Source organism: Epinephelus fuscoguttatus, linkage group LG19 (genome assembly GCF_011397635.1).
Source record: "Epinephelus fuscoguttatus linkage group LG19, E.fuscoguttatus.final_Chr_v1".
Taxonomy (NCBI): domain Eukaryota; kingdom Metazoa; phylum Chordata; class Actinopteri; order Perciformes; family Serranidae; genus Epinephelus; species Epinephelus fuscoguttatus.
Window position 1 is genome coordinate 38336914 of NC_064770.1, and position 16594 is coordinate 38353507.

The 16594-nt window shown below is 39.7% G+C and overlaps 1 protein-coding gene across 2 annotated transcripts in view; it reads right to left on the reverse strand.

Annotated features, from left to right (window-relative positions):
* Positions 1 to 5700: 5700 nt before the first annotated feature.
* The window catches only part of traf7 (TNF receptor-associated factor 7), a 29084-nt gene continuing 18190 nt past the window's right edge, over positions 5701 to 16594 (reverse strand). For both annotated transcript variants that reach the window (XM_049561055.1, XM_049561056.1), the window contains exons 19-22: positions 11387 to 11506; positions 10397 to 10528; positions 9037 to 9156; positions 5701 to 8722 (exon numbers count right to left, since the gene is read on the reverse strand). In XM_049561055.1, the coding sequence (XP_049417012.1) occupies positions 8708 to 8722; positions 9037 to 9156; positions 10397 to 10528; positions 11387 to 11506 (387 nt within the window). In that variant the 3' untranslated portion in view covers positions 5701 to 8707. The remainder of the gene's footprint in view (positions 8723 to 9036; positions 9157 to 10396; positions 10529 to 11386; positions 11507 to 16594) is intronic.

Sequence of the window (16594 nt, forward strand, 5' to 3'; positions counted from 1 at the left end):
ATCACTGTGACACATTGATAATCGTTGTCTGTGAGCTCCTGTAAAGCTGCTAGTCCTCATTATAAAAGTTCCCAGATGTTGTTTTTGAGGCTAAACGCCAACAAAATGGACTGAAGCTGAATATTTTGTTCAATAAAAGCATTATATCCATCTTGTTTTAATAACTTAACTGAATTTTGGACTTAACAATAATTTGGAGTTAAATGTTTTTGGAAACAATCCTACACAGCCTCGACTGGAATCCAATTACAATGTATTACAACCCTGACTCCAAAAAAATAAAAAACAAAAACAAATAAATAAAAACAAAATGCAATAATTCCACAATCGTCCTTGACCAAGGTTCAGTTAAATATGGTAAAATGAAATATATTTAATGTTTAAATTTCGACTTTGATGTGTTGAATGCTCATTTCCTCCATTATATGTCGAAAAGGATTTGCAAATCATTTAGTTATGTTTTTGTGCTCGTTTTAAACAGCGTCACAACTTCTTTGGAATCAGGATTGTACTGATAATATTAGTGTGGCGTGATCTTGATCTGCAACTGTGCAGAAATACTGGGTTGAAACAGCATGAATAGGTTTGAAAAAAATACAAAAAAGCTGTGCAGGATCTGAATGCTGATTCAGAATTCAAATGTCAACGGTATAAATGAAGCTTTGAAGCTTCAGTCCATGTCTGACCTGTACAAATCAGCTTCACTATAACTCGCAGCATTCACAGACAAACACTTGCTAACGTTATTAGCACAAGCCTATGGCATTTTACACTGTATAAATTAGCCAAGCAGCTATTAATCTTTCCTCTCCTCATATGGAGCCAGGGACAACAGCAACATTTAACAAAGGTAACGTTACCAAATTCGGCTCCATTACAACTCACAAGGTTCACTGACAAAACAACTGTCTTACACTAAACAGCTCTGCTCATATGAAGCCAGGATACATCACACACAAGACTTAAAATGCTATTTTAGTGGAGGCTTTATTGTCTTCACAATTTATTGTTTCTTGTCTGTGAAATTGTGGGAAATGGTTTCAGCTTATAGAGACAGACAGGAGGTCTGCGTCACTGTGACATGTGGTTACATGTCAGGGGTGTAGTGTACATCCTCTACATCATTTATGCTCCAAGGTTTACAACAGGAGCATAACTACAACCTCCTCCATCGTTGTCTTTGTATCTTGTTGTCAGGAAGTTTTGAATCTTCCCTTTAGTGCCATCTAATGTAGTGGGCAGTGATGGAGACACCGTTTGAAATGTTTGTTTTTGTTGGTGAAGGGAGCAGAAATGAGCCTTTAAAATGCTGCATTTTTTTAAGGTCAGGGATCTCGCCGCTTCCCAGCATTGGAGGCTTGATGGGCGTACCACTAATGCAGGATTTATACTTCTGCGTCGACGAACAGCCTACACTGTACCCTACACCATATAGCCTGACGTGCACCTCCCCAGAAATGTAACTCCACGTCACAGTGACGCAGACCTCCTGTCTGTCTCTGTAAGCTGAAACCATTTCCCTCAGTGGAAACAAAGCTTTGATTTACTTTAAATTCACAGATAAGAAACAATAAATTCTGAAGACAATAAAGCCTCCACTAAAATAGCATTTTAAGTCTGGGTAAGCATGGGTAGACCCAGGTAGAGACAGACAAGAGCCTCTTTTTGAACAGAAGAAACTGGCAAATGCAAATTTTAAATACGCTCTTAGATTTATTAAAAAGAATGAGAATTCTATGAGATCTGAGTCATTGGCTAAAAAGTTGCAAAATAATAGTTATACTGATTTCTGGAAAGAGATTAGAGCGATGAACAACTGCAAAATGTTCTTGCCAGCAAATACTGATGGAGCCAGTGGTTCAGATAAAATCTCCCAGATGTGGCAGAAACATTATTGTGAACTGTTTAACCGTGTTGGGAGGAATACTTTTGATGTGGGTGTTATTGATTATGATGAAGATGTTTTTAATAAAGAGGTTCATTGTGTGGTCTTGGCTTTAGATGACAATAAATCATGTGGAGCTGATACGATAACTGCTGAGCAGCTTAAATATGCCAGCAAAAAACTTTGCCCCCTGCTTACTATCTGTCTGACTGGCTTTTTAGTTCATGGGATTTTGCCTGACTCCATCCTATCTGTTTTATTAGTCCCTGTAATTAAGGACAAAGCTGGCAAAATAAGGGTCTGTCCCAAGACTCACACTTCCCCTAAAAATTGTCCCTAGGCCTTGTTTTTGGAGTTCCTGTGAAGGGCTAGGGCAGGCCTGGAATTTCGGCATTTTAGGGGCAAGGGCACTTGGCCTTTTGTGTTGTCAATTTTTTGAGGGCACAAAGGCCAAATGCCAGGGCAGCAAGGCCATAAAATAAAACAATGATTTTAATTCCACGTCCATAATGAATTTAATTTAAGGACTAAACTTTATTGTTGTTATTGTGATGTACTGTATTGTTTTTATGTATTGTATTATTCATTCTGTGTTGTTTTAAATGGTCTGTCATGACTACAAGGAAAGTTTCCCTTTTGGGACAATAAAGTTACCTAACCTATCCTAAAGATGCATAACTATCTGTGAAATGAATAAATAAAACAAGCTCAAGTAATAACGATGAGTATAATAAATAATAATGTGATTTATTTATTTAATACCACAAATAAACCCAATGTGTTTTAAATGTAGAACAACCAGGTTCATGTATTTATAAGCAAACAATCTTAAATATTAGGCCTAAATATTTTTTGAGTGTACATGATAAACTGATTCACTGAACAAGACTGGCTTGCAATTATTTTTGATGTGTTGTTAGATAGCTAACAAACAAACAAACAAACTACAGCAGGGCTGTTCAATTACTATTTCAAATGGGCCGCATTTCAAAACCAGATCATGTCGACAGGCCACATTTTTTTTTTTTGCATACATAGCCTATATATATTTACACAGGCATGGCCCTCCTCAACATGATGTAGAAACAGACTAAAAGAGAGCTATCAATGCACAGAAGCATAATAAGTGACATTAACAGCACCTCCCTCTCTCCTCTCCTCCACACACACACACACACACACACACACACACACACACACACACACACACACACCTCACCTCCTGATGCTTTCCTTACAGGTCAGTTACACAGGATATAGTTTTATACAGTCCATGGCAGCAACAGTCATGTTTACAACAACAGTCACCATTTAAAACCCAATAATATCTGACTGGAATATAAAAATTCCTCCTGACATCACAACACTGAGTGAAGAAAGTCATGTTATCTCAGCATGAAGACAAACATCAGTATCAGTCATTCATCCTGCTCTCTGTCCCGCCTCTACTGAGGACACTCACTGGCTGCAGGTCGCTGTCTCAGGTACATGTTCAAATAAAGTGTGAGCCTACACACAGACAGCTTTCGTTTTAGTTTAAGTCTCTAACACTTTGCTGTTAGCACCGAGAGCACGATGTGCTTGTGTCGACTGCGATCGTAAATGATAATAGCGGTGAATGACAGACTGCAGACAGAGCGGGTTGAATTGTATTGATAAAGTATTGGCTTGGCTGGCAGAGGTTTTATCGCACTTACTTACAGAGACATGTATGGATGTCCCGGCCGCCGATATTAGCAAAAAACGTGCATCGGCATCGGATCGGACAGCATGGAAAAATGCAGATCCAAGAACTCCGATCCAGTTTTTCATAGAGCCTGATCATAGAGATCTGCTCCAGCACTTACTATCAATCCAGCAGCACCAGGCTGGCACTGACACTACTAAAATAACTGAAAAGGAAAGGCTGCATTGTTTGTTAAATGTCAACAATGTTTTGTGGTGTTAATCTGTTTTTTATTTATTAGGGGGCCAAAGCACAAGTGTGTGTTAGACATTTTAAAGATTTCTTGTGTTGATTTATTTTCTTTTTATTAAGGGGCCAAAGCAGCCAAAGCAAACCAGCTATATGTTTTATTTAATGTTAATGTTCAAGTTTAAAGTTTGTTTATTTAACCCTGTTAACAATAAACAGGTCAGTTTCTCATACCAACTGTTGTGGATCATTCTAACTAACCCCATTAAGTAGTTCTTGTTAGAGTAATATCGCTTGATCAAACCTTTTCTAACATGACTGACAACAAAATAAGTGAATATGTATAATACGTGCTTGGATCAGATTGGTATCGGTATCGGCCAAAACTCAAGGCTGTAATATCGGTATCAGATCGGAAGTTAAAAAGCTGGATCGGGACATCCCGAGCAACAAGCATTTGTCGTCAACTAGAGTCATCTTGAAGTTATATTCCCTTCATCTGCACTGTGTCCCCACCGCTGCACAATGATGATACATGAAACCGAAACTTTAAAAAGTAACGCCGATAGTAGTGGAGCTTACTGTCATTACGGTGTTGATTAAATTTACCTCGGGTTGTTTAATACCAGGTCTCAGTACCGATCCCTGCCCGGGCGTCTGATGAGGTCTCCTGGTTGGCTGGTGATAGACTGGTGTCAAACTGTCGTTGCAGCCTGTCCGAGCACTTCATGCTAGGCTCGAATTAAACCTACCACTGGTGATGTACCCAACGTCTCATTTGATGTTGCTCAATAAGACTCCAGAATGTCATCGCATTTTTTTCTCAATAGACGCAAGTGTCAAAGCCGTGTTGACAGGAAAGAGGCGGAGGAGAAAACCGCAAAATCACCTGGGGCAGTGCGGGCAGGGCATAAAGGCCACTGTGGCCTACAATGTAAATTGCAGAATCTGTCTTGTGAGATTAGCATCTGACCAAATGTGTCCCCTTCTGTTCCTGAGATATGACGCTGTGTCGTGGCCAAAAAGTGTTTTATGCACAACATTATGATGTCACAGTGAAGTTGACCTTTGACATTTTGGATATAAAATGTCATCACTTCATTATTTGAACTCATTGCACAGTTGCGTGAAATTTTGCCATAATTAGTGTATGATTTCTTGAGTTTTGGCCAAAAACATGTTTTGACCTTTGATGACCAAATTCTTATCAGAGTATTCTTCAGTCAATGTGGACGTTTGTGTCAAATTTAAAGAAATTCCCTCGAGGCGTTTGTCAGGTATTGTGTTCATGAGAATGAGACAGATGCAAGGTCACACTGTCTTTGACCTCTGGCCACCAAAATTTAATCAATTCATTGTCGAGTCCGAGTGGATGTTTGTGCCAAACTTGAAGAAAATTCCTTCTAGGTATTCTTGTGATATCACGTTCACGAGAATGACACAGACAACGTCACAGTGAAACTGACCTTTGTGCACAAAATTCTAATCAGCGTGTTCTTCCGTCCAAGTGGACTTTTGTGCCAAATTTAAAGAAATTCCTTCAAGGCATTCTTGAGATATTAGGTTCACGACTACCAGAAAACAGTATGCCTCTAGCTATGGCTACGGCCTACGCAGAGGCACAAAAACATGTTTTATGAGGTCACAGTAATCTTGACATCTGATCTTTGACCTCCAAAATCTAATCACTTAATCATTTGTGCCAAAAATGACAAAATTCCCTAAAGGTGTTCTTGACATGTCATGTTCAGGAGAATGGGATGGACAGCCTGAAAACATGTCTCTAGTTATGGCTATGGTCGGCACAGAGGTGTTCTTGAGATACTGTGTTCATAACAATTTGAAAGATAGACGGAAAACCCAAAACACTATTGAAATAAATAAATGAGACCGACAGCTGTCAAAGTGTACAACAGTTTTATTGATCAATGATCAACTCAGGCTTACATGAATACAAGTATACAAGGAATCACAGAAACTGTGACCAGTGAAGACACTTCCTCTCTTCCTCACCACCTTCCTCACCGAGGCTTCAGTGAGCAGTGGACAGATCTGCTCTGAGTGAAGGCAACATAACTCTGAACATCTGTAAAAACCTAACTCAGCCCACGTGTTTGAATTTGGCGTGGATGTGAATGATCTCATGAACTTAAAAACCACCCTCCCAGGCAGATCGAGTCAGTTTTCATATTGTCAACCCAATATGGGTCCTGAAATATAATTTCGGAGAGCAGGGCTTCACTTCAGCTCAATGGCACTTTGCTTCTGGGAGTTTGAAGGTTCATTACACACAATCACCTGCTGGCCTTCACCGTCAGTCCATCGAGGGTTAACAATCAGATTAATCTGTGGTTATGTTCATTCTAACCGGCTGAAGTTAGAGACCAGAGAGCAGGGAGGGGTCAGTCTTTCCTTTCCTTCCACACATATGGCACTCATTGAAACACATACACACACACACACACACACACACACACACATATACACAACAACAGACACACACATGCACACAGACTGTCCTCCTCTCTCCGTCCCTCTCTGTTAATGTAGGCCAGTGTGAGTCATTCTGTCCAGGCTCAGCACTGTCTTATCTTACACCACTGTACAACCGTTAATGGCTCTGAAGACAGCTCTATCATGGCACTAATATAAAACTCAGTAAATCTATAGATCTGTCATTCTCTTTAAAGTCTTCACTTACTAAAAGGTGATTTATAAAGGCTGGTTTCACAAAGGTCTGAGTGACAACCACGATGACTGAAGGGGGAGGAAACGTATCCTGAAATGAACCAATGGTCATCCTCTGAACATCGTCGGCTGAGAGGCGGAAGTGTAGATATTATTATCACACGAGCTGCTCTGAATTTTAAGTTTTATCCAGGCCAGATACTGACTGACATATGAGGGTGTCCTTTCTTTGATCGTATGTGTTTTCTTTTTTAAGTGGGATTTATACTTATGCGTCGAACTGATGCCGTACAATACACCACAGCCTGACGTGCACCTCCCCAGAAATGTAACTACACTTTGCGGTGACGCAGACCTCCTGTCTGTCTCTGTGAGCTGAAACCATTTCCCTCAGTGGGAACAAAGCTTAGATTTACTTTAATTTCACAGATAAGAAACAATAAATTGTGAAGACAATAAAGCCTCCACTAAAATAGCATTTTAAGTCTTGTGTGTGATTTATCCTGGCTTCATATGAGCAGAGGAAATCTCTGCTAGCTGCTAGGCTAATTTATACAATGTAAAATGCCATAGGCTTGTGCTAATAATGTTAGCTTGTTGTATTTGTTTGGAAAACGTGTTTAGTATAAGACAGTTGTTTTGTCAGTGAACCTTGTGAGCTGTAATGGGAGTCCAATTTTGTAATGCTACCTTTGTTAAATGTTGCTGTTGTCCCTGGCTTCATATGAGTAGAGGAAAAGTCCCCTAGCTGCTAGGCTAATTTGTACAATGTAAAATGCCATAGGCTTGTGCTAAAAACATTAGTATGTTGTATTTGTGGGGAAAATGTGTCCAGGAAAAGTACACAAATCAGCTGCCAGTTATAATGAAGCTGATCTGTGTACTTGTGTTTGACACTGTTTCTATTAAAACATGTTTAATGTGTGTTTAATGTGTGTTTTGAATCAACTACACTTTACAGCACTTCACAGAAACCTCCACCGCTAACTAGTGTTTTGGAGGCGTAACTGCAGAGTGACACAGACACACAACAGCATAGGCTCTTCATTAAGCTGACACACAATTATGAATCCCGCTTTATTTGTGCCAGTTGGTGGAAAATTCACCAACACGCAGATCTTTGCTGTTGATCAATCCGACTGTCGGGTACAATCCTGGCCTGTGGATACCTTTCTCATCCCAAAGGAAAAAAAATAGATTGCTGGTTGTTATTTAATCCTGGTCCAGTTCACATTGGCTTTTAATAAACAAACCAAGAGAAGTGAAGTCAAACAAGCTGACGAAACTCAGGGTGCTTTCACTGCAGTGTTAATTTCGTTGATGAAAACTATGACGAAAGTTTTTCCTCAATGACTTTTTTCCCCCTGACGAAAGCGGTACAATTACGAGCTAAAAATAAGTCTTGATAATAAAAACTAAGACTTGTAATTATCTTCAAATCCTGCACGAGTGACAGGATGGTAAACAGTCGGTGCCAGGGAGTGAGCAGCCCCAGATGTGTGTCACTGTTTGAATGTCAAGGTAATCGCCGGTAAGTGTAGCTAAGGCTAGACAGCCTGCGAATTTTCTTTTTTTCTTCAGTTTCCTCCTCTTGGTTGTAAAAAGTCAGTGTGCCATTCATCTTGATAAAATAACAACGTCCCCATTTCAATTTCTTGTCATTGTTCTGGTGCATTCTGAGAAACACAACACATATATATGTGAAATGAGTGTGGTGTCACTCCATGTTTGTGAAACCAGCCCTTAGACTTATTTGAACAGGATGCATCAGGCATCATCAGTACAGTTCTTAAACGGCAGGTGCAGGAAGCAGGCAAGAGTCTGAAACCTCTGCTTCCTGTTCTGATTACAGGGCTGCAGCGTCCAGTCAGTCTTGGTTTTGGCGCAGTGCGGTGCAACTGTAAGGCAGCTCGTCTCATTTTGCGCCGTAATGCACTGGTGATGAGGTCACTAAGGAGCGTGACCTCGGAGAGACCTTCGACCGTGACCGTCGAGTCGAGCCGTCAGAGGGTTTGTTTGAAGTTTGGAAAGCAACACTTAGTAAAATGGTTCCGATGCAGCTGGATTGTGAAGCGGTGGTTATTATCGAACTGTTAAATCACAATCAAAGAAGAAACGTTGTGGAGGAGGAAATCACGTGGAAAGGTTACCGTTCATACCGTCCGTCTGACACAACAAAGACATGTGACGCTGAATGGACTCCTCACAGCGAACTTTGTTTAGCACGTCCACACCTGAGGGAGACACACAGAGAGAAATCACTTTAGACGATCCAACAAAGTTACAACACATCATAAAATGAAGTCATAAAATAAAAGCACAGTGTAATTATGTAACGTCACTCAGACTGGGATGGGAAGGAAAGATCAAGAAAGATACACTGTGAGATTCAGTCAGAAAAGCTACAAAAATATATGAACTTATTTCAGAGTGCTTTGGGTGTTCGTGCGAACTACAGTGAACCTGCAGCTGGCCGGACTGAGCACCAGAGCAGAGGCACAAACAGATACAGATGTTCAGCAGCGGATGGAGAAGTGGCGTTTGGTACCTTGACGGTGCTGTCGACGGCTCCAGAGAAGAGGCGCCCTCTGGAGACGGCTAGAGCTGTTACACTGCCCTGGTGTCTCAGCAGTGTCTGGGTACAGATCATGTTGTCCATGCTCCACACCTAGGAAACACACACACAACATTTCAACCATGTTACATTATAAGACAGAAGTGTGTCAGTGCCTTTCCTCTCCGTTCACTGCTCTGGAGCGGTATGCTAACTGCTAACCCAATTAAATCACAAGTTTCATCACAATATTACTGTCAATTAACTAACACACATGCAACATGACACAACAAGAACATGTTATACCTTTATTAAAAGTTCAGTGTGTAATAGCGACAAATAGCGACACACTGGGTGCTTCGATTGTCAGTATCCAACAGCCGAGAAATGAGACTCAATGATCGACTATGTTTCTCCCGAATTATACACTAAACTTTTTTGATTATTATTTTTGCCTTTTTGCCTTTAATTGACAGGACAGTGAGAAACAAGGAGAGAGAGAGAGAGAGAGAGAGAGAGAGAGAGAGAGAGAGAGAGGGGGGATGACATGCAGCAAAGGGTCGCAAGCCGGAGTCAAACCCGCCTCTGTACATGGGGTGCAGGCACTATCCACTACGCTACCGATGCCCCAATTATACACTAAACTTTCAACTTTTTCACCCGACCTTATCAATATCATTCTTGTAGAGTCAGGAGGAGTATTTCCTGCCTGACAGCGAGGATGGATCAGAGCCTGTCTTTCTGTTTCTGTCAGGAGGTGCAGCTGTATCAGCAGGAGAGCTGCTGGTGCTCTGACCAGGACGAACTGCTAGCCAGACTCAGGTTGGGAGGTGCGCAGGGTCCAAAATTAACACCTGCCAAGCTCGCTGTTTAGCCAGTAAATATCAGAAGAGTATCCGCCAAATGGTAAACGGTAAATGTTTGCATCAAAATAGTGTTTCTCTGTCGTCTACAGTCGCGATACTTCTGTGCTCTGTGTCAGAGACGAGTTTCACCCTCACACAGTAACAGGGACTTCATGGTGCATTCAGGTGCTCTTTGTAAACTCTGAAATCTATATTGCTTTGTATGGCAAAGGCAAAGCCCTACTTGGACAGATTAACTGATTACACCTCATGGGCTAAGTCACTGTCATGGTTGGTTACGAGTGACAGATTTCCCTGTGCAGTTACAGGGGAAACACTTCATTTTAAACACTTACTTAACTTGTTCGTTGTCCTCTTATTAATACAAACCATCTCCATGATAATAGTACCTTTAAGTACACACGCGTCATCACAATGAAGTGTCTTCCATCTTTCCACACCCACACAACACACACACACAGAGAAAGGAACATGCGTTCCGTCCTCACCCTGAGCGAGCGGTCGTAGGAGGCGCTGAACACTTTGGTCTGGTCAGGGGTGGAGATGACGGCAAGAGCGTACACTGTTCCCACGTGACCTGTCAGAGTCCTCACCTGCTCTTTAGACTCAATGTCCCACACCTGGAGAGAAGACACAAGCTCCTTCTTCATCATCATCATCATCATCGTTAACTCTTTGAACTCTGCAGCAGAAATGGTCCACCCTAAAATCTGTACAACCTGAGCTAAAAGGTTACGTAAGTCAATAAACCATAATAACTTATTAAAGTATTGAAAATATGTCAAACAAAAAAATCTGACGTTTTTTCATCAGATTTTGCAAAATAAAAACACAAAACATTTTAATCCAAAAGATTTTTAAATGTAGAAACATGAACAAAATATTTCTTAACACTCCCTACATTACCTGAACTATAGACATGATTCAGTTTTTGAGATATGCTTGTTTCTGTGAGCACAGTGCAGAGGCAATGTGACAGATTCATCTTTCATCCCTCTGGTGCCATTGCACATTTTCGCACCACATGTTAAGTAGCGAAGTGACGCCATTACAAGCGTACATGTACATGACATGGAAGACTGAATTCTGCAAAAAGAATGAATGTTCCAGCTGTTATGTTTTTAATTTTAGATTGAGATATACAGGATTATGCAAACAATGATCTCTCTGTTTGCACTGTGCAATAGCTGAAGCGAGCGGCTGCTTAACTTTGGTCTGGTGCACATTCTGGTCATCCTCACATCTAAGTGTTAATATAAGCCCTATGTGAATATATCTGTGCACTCAGAAGTAAAAAAAAAAAAAAGAGAAAAGCTGAGCAGAGCTGGAGCCAGAAACGACCTCATGCCTTCGAGAGAGGGCGAGGCACTTGGACACAAATTAAAACAGAAAAACAAAAACAAAACCTGTCCTGTGTGTGTGTGTGTGTGTGTGTGTGTGTGTGTGTGTGTGTGTGTGTGTGTGTGTGTCCCTCGTACATGGATGAGGTTTTCATAGGTGCCACAGACAATGTGGTGATTGGTGACGGCGATGGAGTAGACGCTGCCGCCGCTGGTCTGCAGAACGTGGACACACTCCAGAGAACGGATGTCCCAGATCTGACAGACGGGGGAGAGAAGGAGAGAAGGAGTCAGAGAGGAGGGGAGGATGAAAAAGAGACAGAAGAGGACACACTCACACATGATATCAGCAGTGGAAAAAGTGAGTTGTTCAACAGCTGCAAGTTGTCAATTCTTATCTCCATGGCAACACAGAGTGGAGTGATCGCTAGTTTAATCGGCCGGTCTGGCTGACCAATCACAACACAGCACGGAAAACACACCACAGGATGCAGCAGAGAGACAGAGATGATAATGAAGATAATACTCTTTCATATATCGTCTGTCTCTGCCTCACACGCACAAAAGCGTCACATGCATGACGAGGCAGAGCTCATGTTCCTGTCACTGATCATCAGTGGCTGCAGCTATCACTGGATGAATCATTGTTATTAAAAGCTGACACACACTAAAACACTATGTATAGCTGAGGGGAAGTACTAAGTTATAATCTGAAGGTGACTTCCACATTACACACAGTCGTCTGATTCATTGTTAATAACACTAGAAATACTGCTTCTTGGTTGTATGACTCCGCCCACCAGTCCACCCTGTGGTTGTATGACTCCGCCCACCAGTCCACCCTGTGGTTGTATGACTCCGCCCACCAGTCCAGTGTCTCTGACAGTCTCCATCCATGTCAGTGAAAACATGGATGCGTCACACACAGAAGATCTATACAGTCAGCACAGTTTCAAGATTAGAGTCACCAATTCAGTATCTGACCAAATGTCTCCACTTCTGTTCCTGAGATATGACGTTAAAACATGATGATGTCACAGTCAAGCTGACCTTTGACCTTTTGACCTTCATTATTTCATCCTGTTAGATATTTGTGTCAAGTTTGGTCACAATTAGTGGATGAATTATTTCAAGTTTTTGCCAAAAACATGTTTTGTGAGGTCACACTGACCTTTGACTTTCGTCCACCAAATTCTTTTCAGTTTCTCTTCAGTCAATTGGGCATTCATTTAAAATTTGATTAAAGTCCCGTAAGGTGTTCTGGAAACGTCACGTTCACTCGAATGAAAAGACGCAAGGTCACAGTGACCTTTGAAGTGGATATTTTTGCCAAATTTGTGGAAAGTCCCTCAAGGTGTTGGTGAGATATTGCGTTCATGAGAATGAGACAGATGCAAGGTCACACTGACCTTGACCTTTGACCACCAAAATCTAATCAATTCATTATTGTGTCCAAGTAAATGTTGGTGCCAGAAATTAAAAAAAATCCCTCACGGTATTTTTGAGATATCACGTTCACAAGAATGACACAGACAAGGTCACAGTGACATTGACCTTCGACCACCAAAATGGAATAAGTTCGTTATGGGGTCCAAGAGAGATGTTTGCGCCAAAACTAAAGAAATTCCCTTAAGGGGTTCAGGAGATATACTATTCACGAGAATGAGACAGATGCAAGGTCACAGTAACCTTGACCCTTGCAGTGGATATTTGTGCCAAATTTAAAGAATAATAATAATCTTGATTAGGTTACAATACATATATATATATATATTTGTTAATAATCCTGTTTATTCAAACTATATATTTGTAAATAATATTGTTAGATTTCTTATATTTTCACTTATCTTTCCACTCTTGCAAGGAGCACCTGTAGCGCAAATAATTTCCCCTCGGGGATCAATAAAGTATTTCTGATTATGATTATCTTCACAAGAATGACACAGACATGGTCATAGTGACCTTGGCCTTTGACCAACAAAATGGTCGTCATAAAAACTTATCTTCAAAGTCCAAGTGTACATTTGTGCCAGATTTGAAGACATTCCCTCAAGGCGTTCTTGAGATATTGCGTTCATGAGAAAGGGATGGACAACCTGAAAACATAATGCCTCTGACTGTGGCCGGCGCAGAGGCATAAAACCATGTTTTATGAGGTCACACTGATCTTAACTCCTGATCTTTGACCTCCAAAATCTCACCGCCAAGTCCAAGTGGGTGTTTGTGCCAGATTTGAAGACTTTCCCTCAAGGCGTTCTTGAGATTATTTCAGTTTTGTTTAATGAGACCTCATTGGTCTCATTAAAGTGAATGACTCAAGTGCATTTTTGTCTCAGTACTATTGTTGGTCTGAACATGACGTAAATGACATATCAAACGTTAAAATCTATCCTGTGAGCTTTGCCAAAAAGCATCTTCCTTTCTCTGCTCCAACCTTCCTGTCTTCCTGTTTCTGTATCCAGTAAAGACTAAAATACCAACAGAGAATCCTCGGCAGTCTGATTAATTACAGGGGAAACTTTTAAATCATGCCAACTGCCAACTATTTCTGAGACACAGTACAGAGGCAGCCACTGTGTATAAACTGCTAATGAGTCCAACTTTAAAAATACAAACTAGGAGACATCAATTTCTTGCATTTTTAAAAAGAAGTCGGTGGTGTCAAAGTTATTTAATTGCTAAAATGTTCAAAGGGATATTTTTCACTGGATACTGGCAACATTTGTCACAGCAATTTCTGCAGCAAAACATTTTCTAAACGGCGTCTCTGGGTAAGTAATGGCTGGAGATGAACTGCTCGGCTTGTAAGCTTCATGAAAAGGAGCTCAGTTTACTTTATCTGTCCTTTCATCTCTCCTTCCTCCTCCTTCATTCTTCCACAGACATCCCTCATTCCCAAAACCAGGCTCCTCTCTGTGCTTTCTGTTCTGTCCTGCTCTTCATCTCTCCATGACGTCCCTGAGGTATTCATTAGTGACCGACTCCGGCAAAACAGCGGGACACACACACACACACACACACACACACAAAGTGCTTTCAACAAAGACAGTGAATGAAGATGGCACAAAGTCCTTCTTTATATAGCGAGGATAGAACCCCAATTACTGATGACAACACTGCTTTCACTGCACAGACACACACACACACACACACACACACACACACACACACACACACCTAATTTCACAGTTACAGTAACAAGTGGGGCTGAGACGATTCCTTGAGAAACTCACTGATGCAAATTATTTACATCGAAACTTCTTTAAAGCCATATATCTACATACAACGCGCTGTGTTTTGCACGGATGATCATTCCTGTGGCACAACACACTGACACTGTGGACAGGTGAGTTAGGGGCGTGCCATGTCATCTCGTTCACAATATACCGGTATGATTTTTAATATGATATGAAAAAGGTATATTGTGATACTCGCGATATCTTGACAAGTTGACATATTGACGCCATACTGTTACCCACGGCAACAACAAGCATGGCTGAGAGCAAAATTATGACCGACTCCTTGGTGGTTCCAAAAAGAGGAGCAGCTTCAGTAGTGTGGAATAAACTGTGGCGTAAAACTACTGTGTAAAACTAGATCACTTATTCTGTTGCAATTCTTCTTTTCTTCAATTACAAAATAAAAAAAAAAAAAATCACTAATTTATCACATCATCAAGAATATCGTTATCGCAAAAATACCCTGTAACATTGTGATGTTATTTTTGGCCATATCGTTCACCCCTAGGTGATTTACAGCAAAATTGCAAAACTGTGCAAGAGAGAGAAAATCGTGAGGAGCAAAGAGAAGAGACGGGTCAGAGAAAATGACAAAGTGTCCAAAGTTTAGGATCATTTCAAGCTGAAACAAAACAAAAACTCTGTATAGTTTGTCTATTGTGAAACTAAACTAGCTTACAACAATAACACAACGTCAGTGTTTCAGCATCTCAGCAGAAAGAATCCAGTCTACAGACCCGACACAAGGTAACGTTAACGTGTTATTTTGTCTTTTGTATATTTATTATTCCTCTTTAAGAAAGCAAAATTGTTTCCTATTCAATGATTGGATTTATCAGTGGGTTAACTGGTAGAATACTCAAATACTAAGATAGTCAATAGCCCACACACATTGATGCATGATGTATTTAAACCTATGTATCAACCAACAGGATGGGTCACAGTGTTCTAACCGTGCTGATTGCTCCCTTAAACTAATAAACTGCAGAACCTTATTTCTAGGTGACTCTACATAACAATGAGGCCAGTATAAACTCTTTCTACCTTCCTCCAGCTTTTCATTTGTCTTTGCTCTGACTCCAAAATTAACACCAGCCATCTTCCAAATCCCACTCAAATCTGTCACTGGCAGATAAATCTGTGGCACCACCTGCCAAACACAGCACTTCCAAATCTTCATTCTGCTGCACCTCGTGACAAAACTAAAACTTCATCAGGAGAAATATTCAGATAACAATATCGATGGCTATGCTGCCTAGTAAAATAGTTATCATATCAATAATTACATATCCAGTTTCCCATTGTAGCACAACACATACAGTTCACAGTGACAGCGGTGACAAATTGAACACATTTAAAACCTACTACTGTAAATAAGAAGGTAGATAGTCGGATATGCCAACGTTTGATACTTAATTTAAAGCAAATAAACACACTTTAATCCATTTCTTACACTTTTGCTCTTGTTAAATAACACTTAATATTATCCTTTTTATTTCTGTTTATTTTTTAACGTGAACTGTATTATAATTTTTTATTAATCTACTTTTAATTAATTTTAACTTAATTTTTTTTATCACTATCACCATGTCTCCATTTTATTGCATTTTTATCTTTATTTATTTTTATTTTGTATCTATTTGCATTATTAAATATTGTTTAATGTATATTTAATATTTTAGTTATTTATTTTTTGCTTGTTTTAACTTTACTTTTATTGTTTTTTATATTTTGTATTTATTTCTCATTATTTAACATAATTATGTAATAATGGATATTAATCTGTAATATTTTTATTTATCTTAATTTAAGTCTTTATTTCACTTAATTCTTCTGTTTTAATTTTCTTTTACTTTATTTATTTATTTATATGATCTTTTTTGTTTATTTCTTTATGTGAATTGTACTGCATTGTACTTTTTACTTATTTACTTTTTATTAATTTTAATTGGATTTTTTTTTATTACTATCACCATGTCTCTATTTTACTGCATTTTTATCTTTATTTTTTTAATCTATATATTGTATTTATTTTCAATATTAAATATTATTTCATGCAATAATTAGTATTTTATTCATTTATTTTGTTTGTTGTTAAGTTTTATTA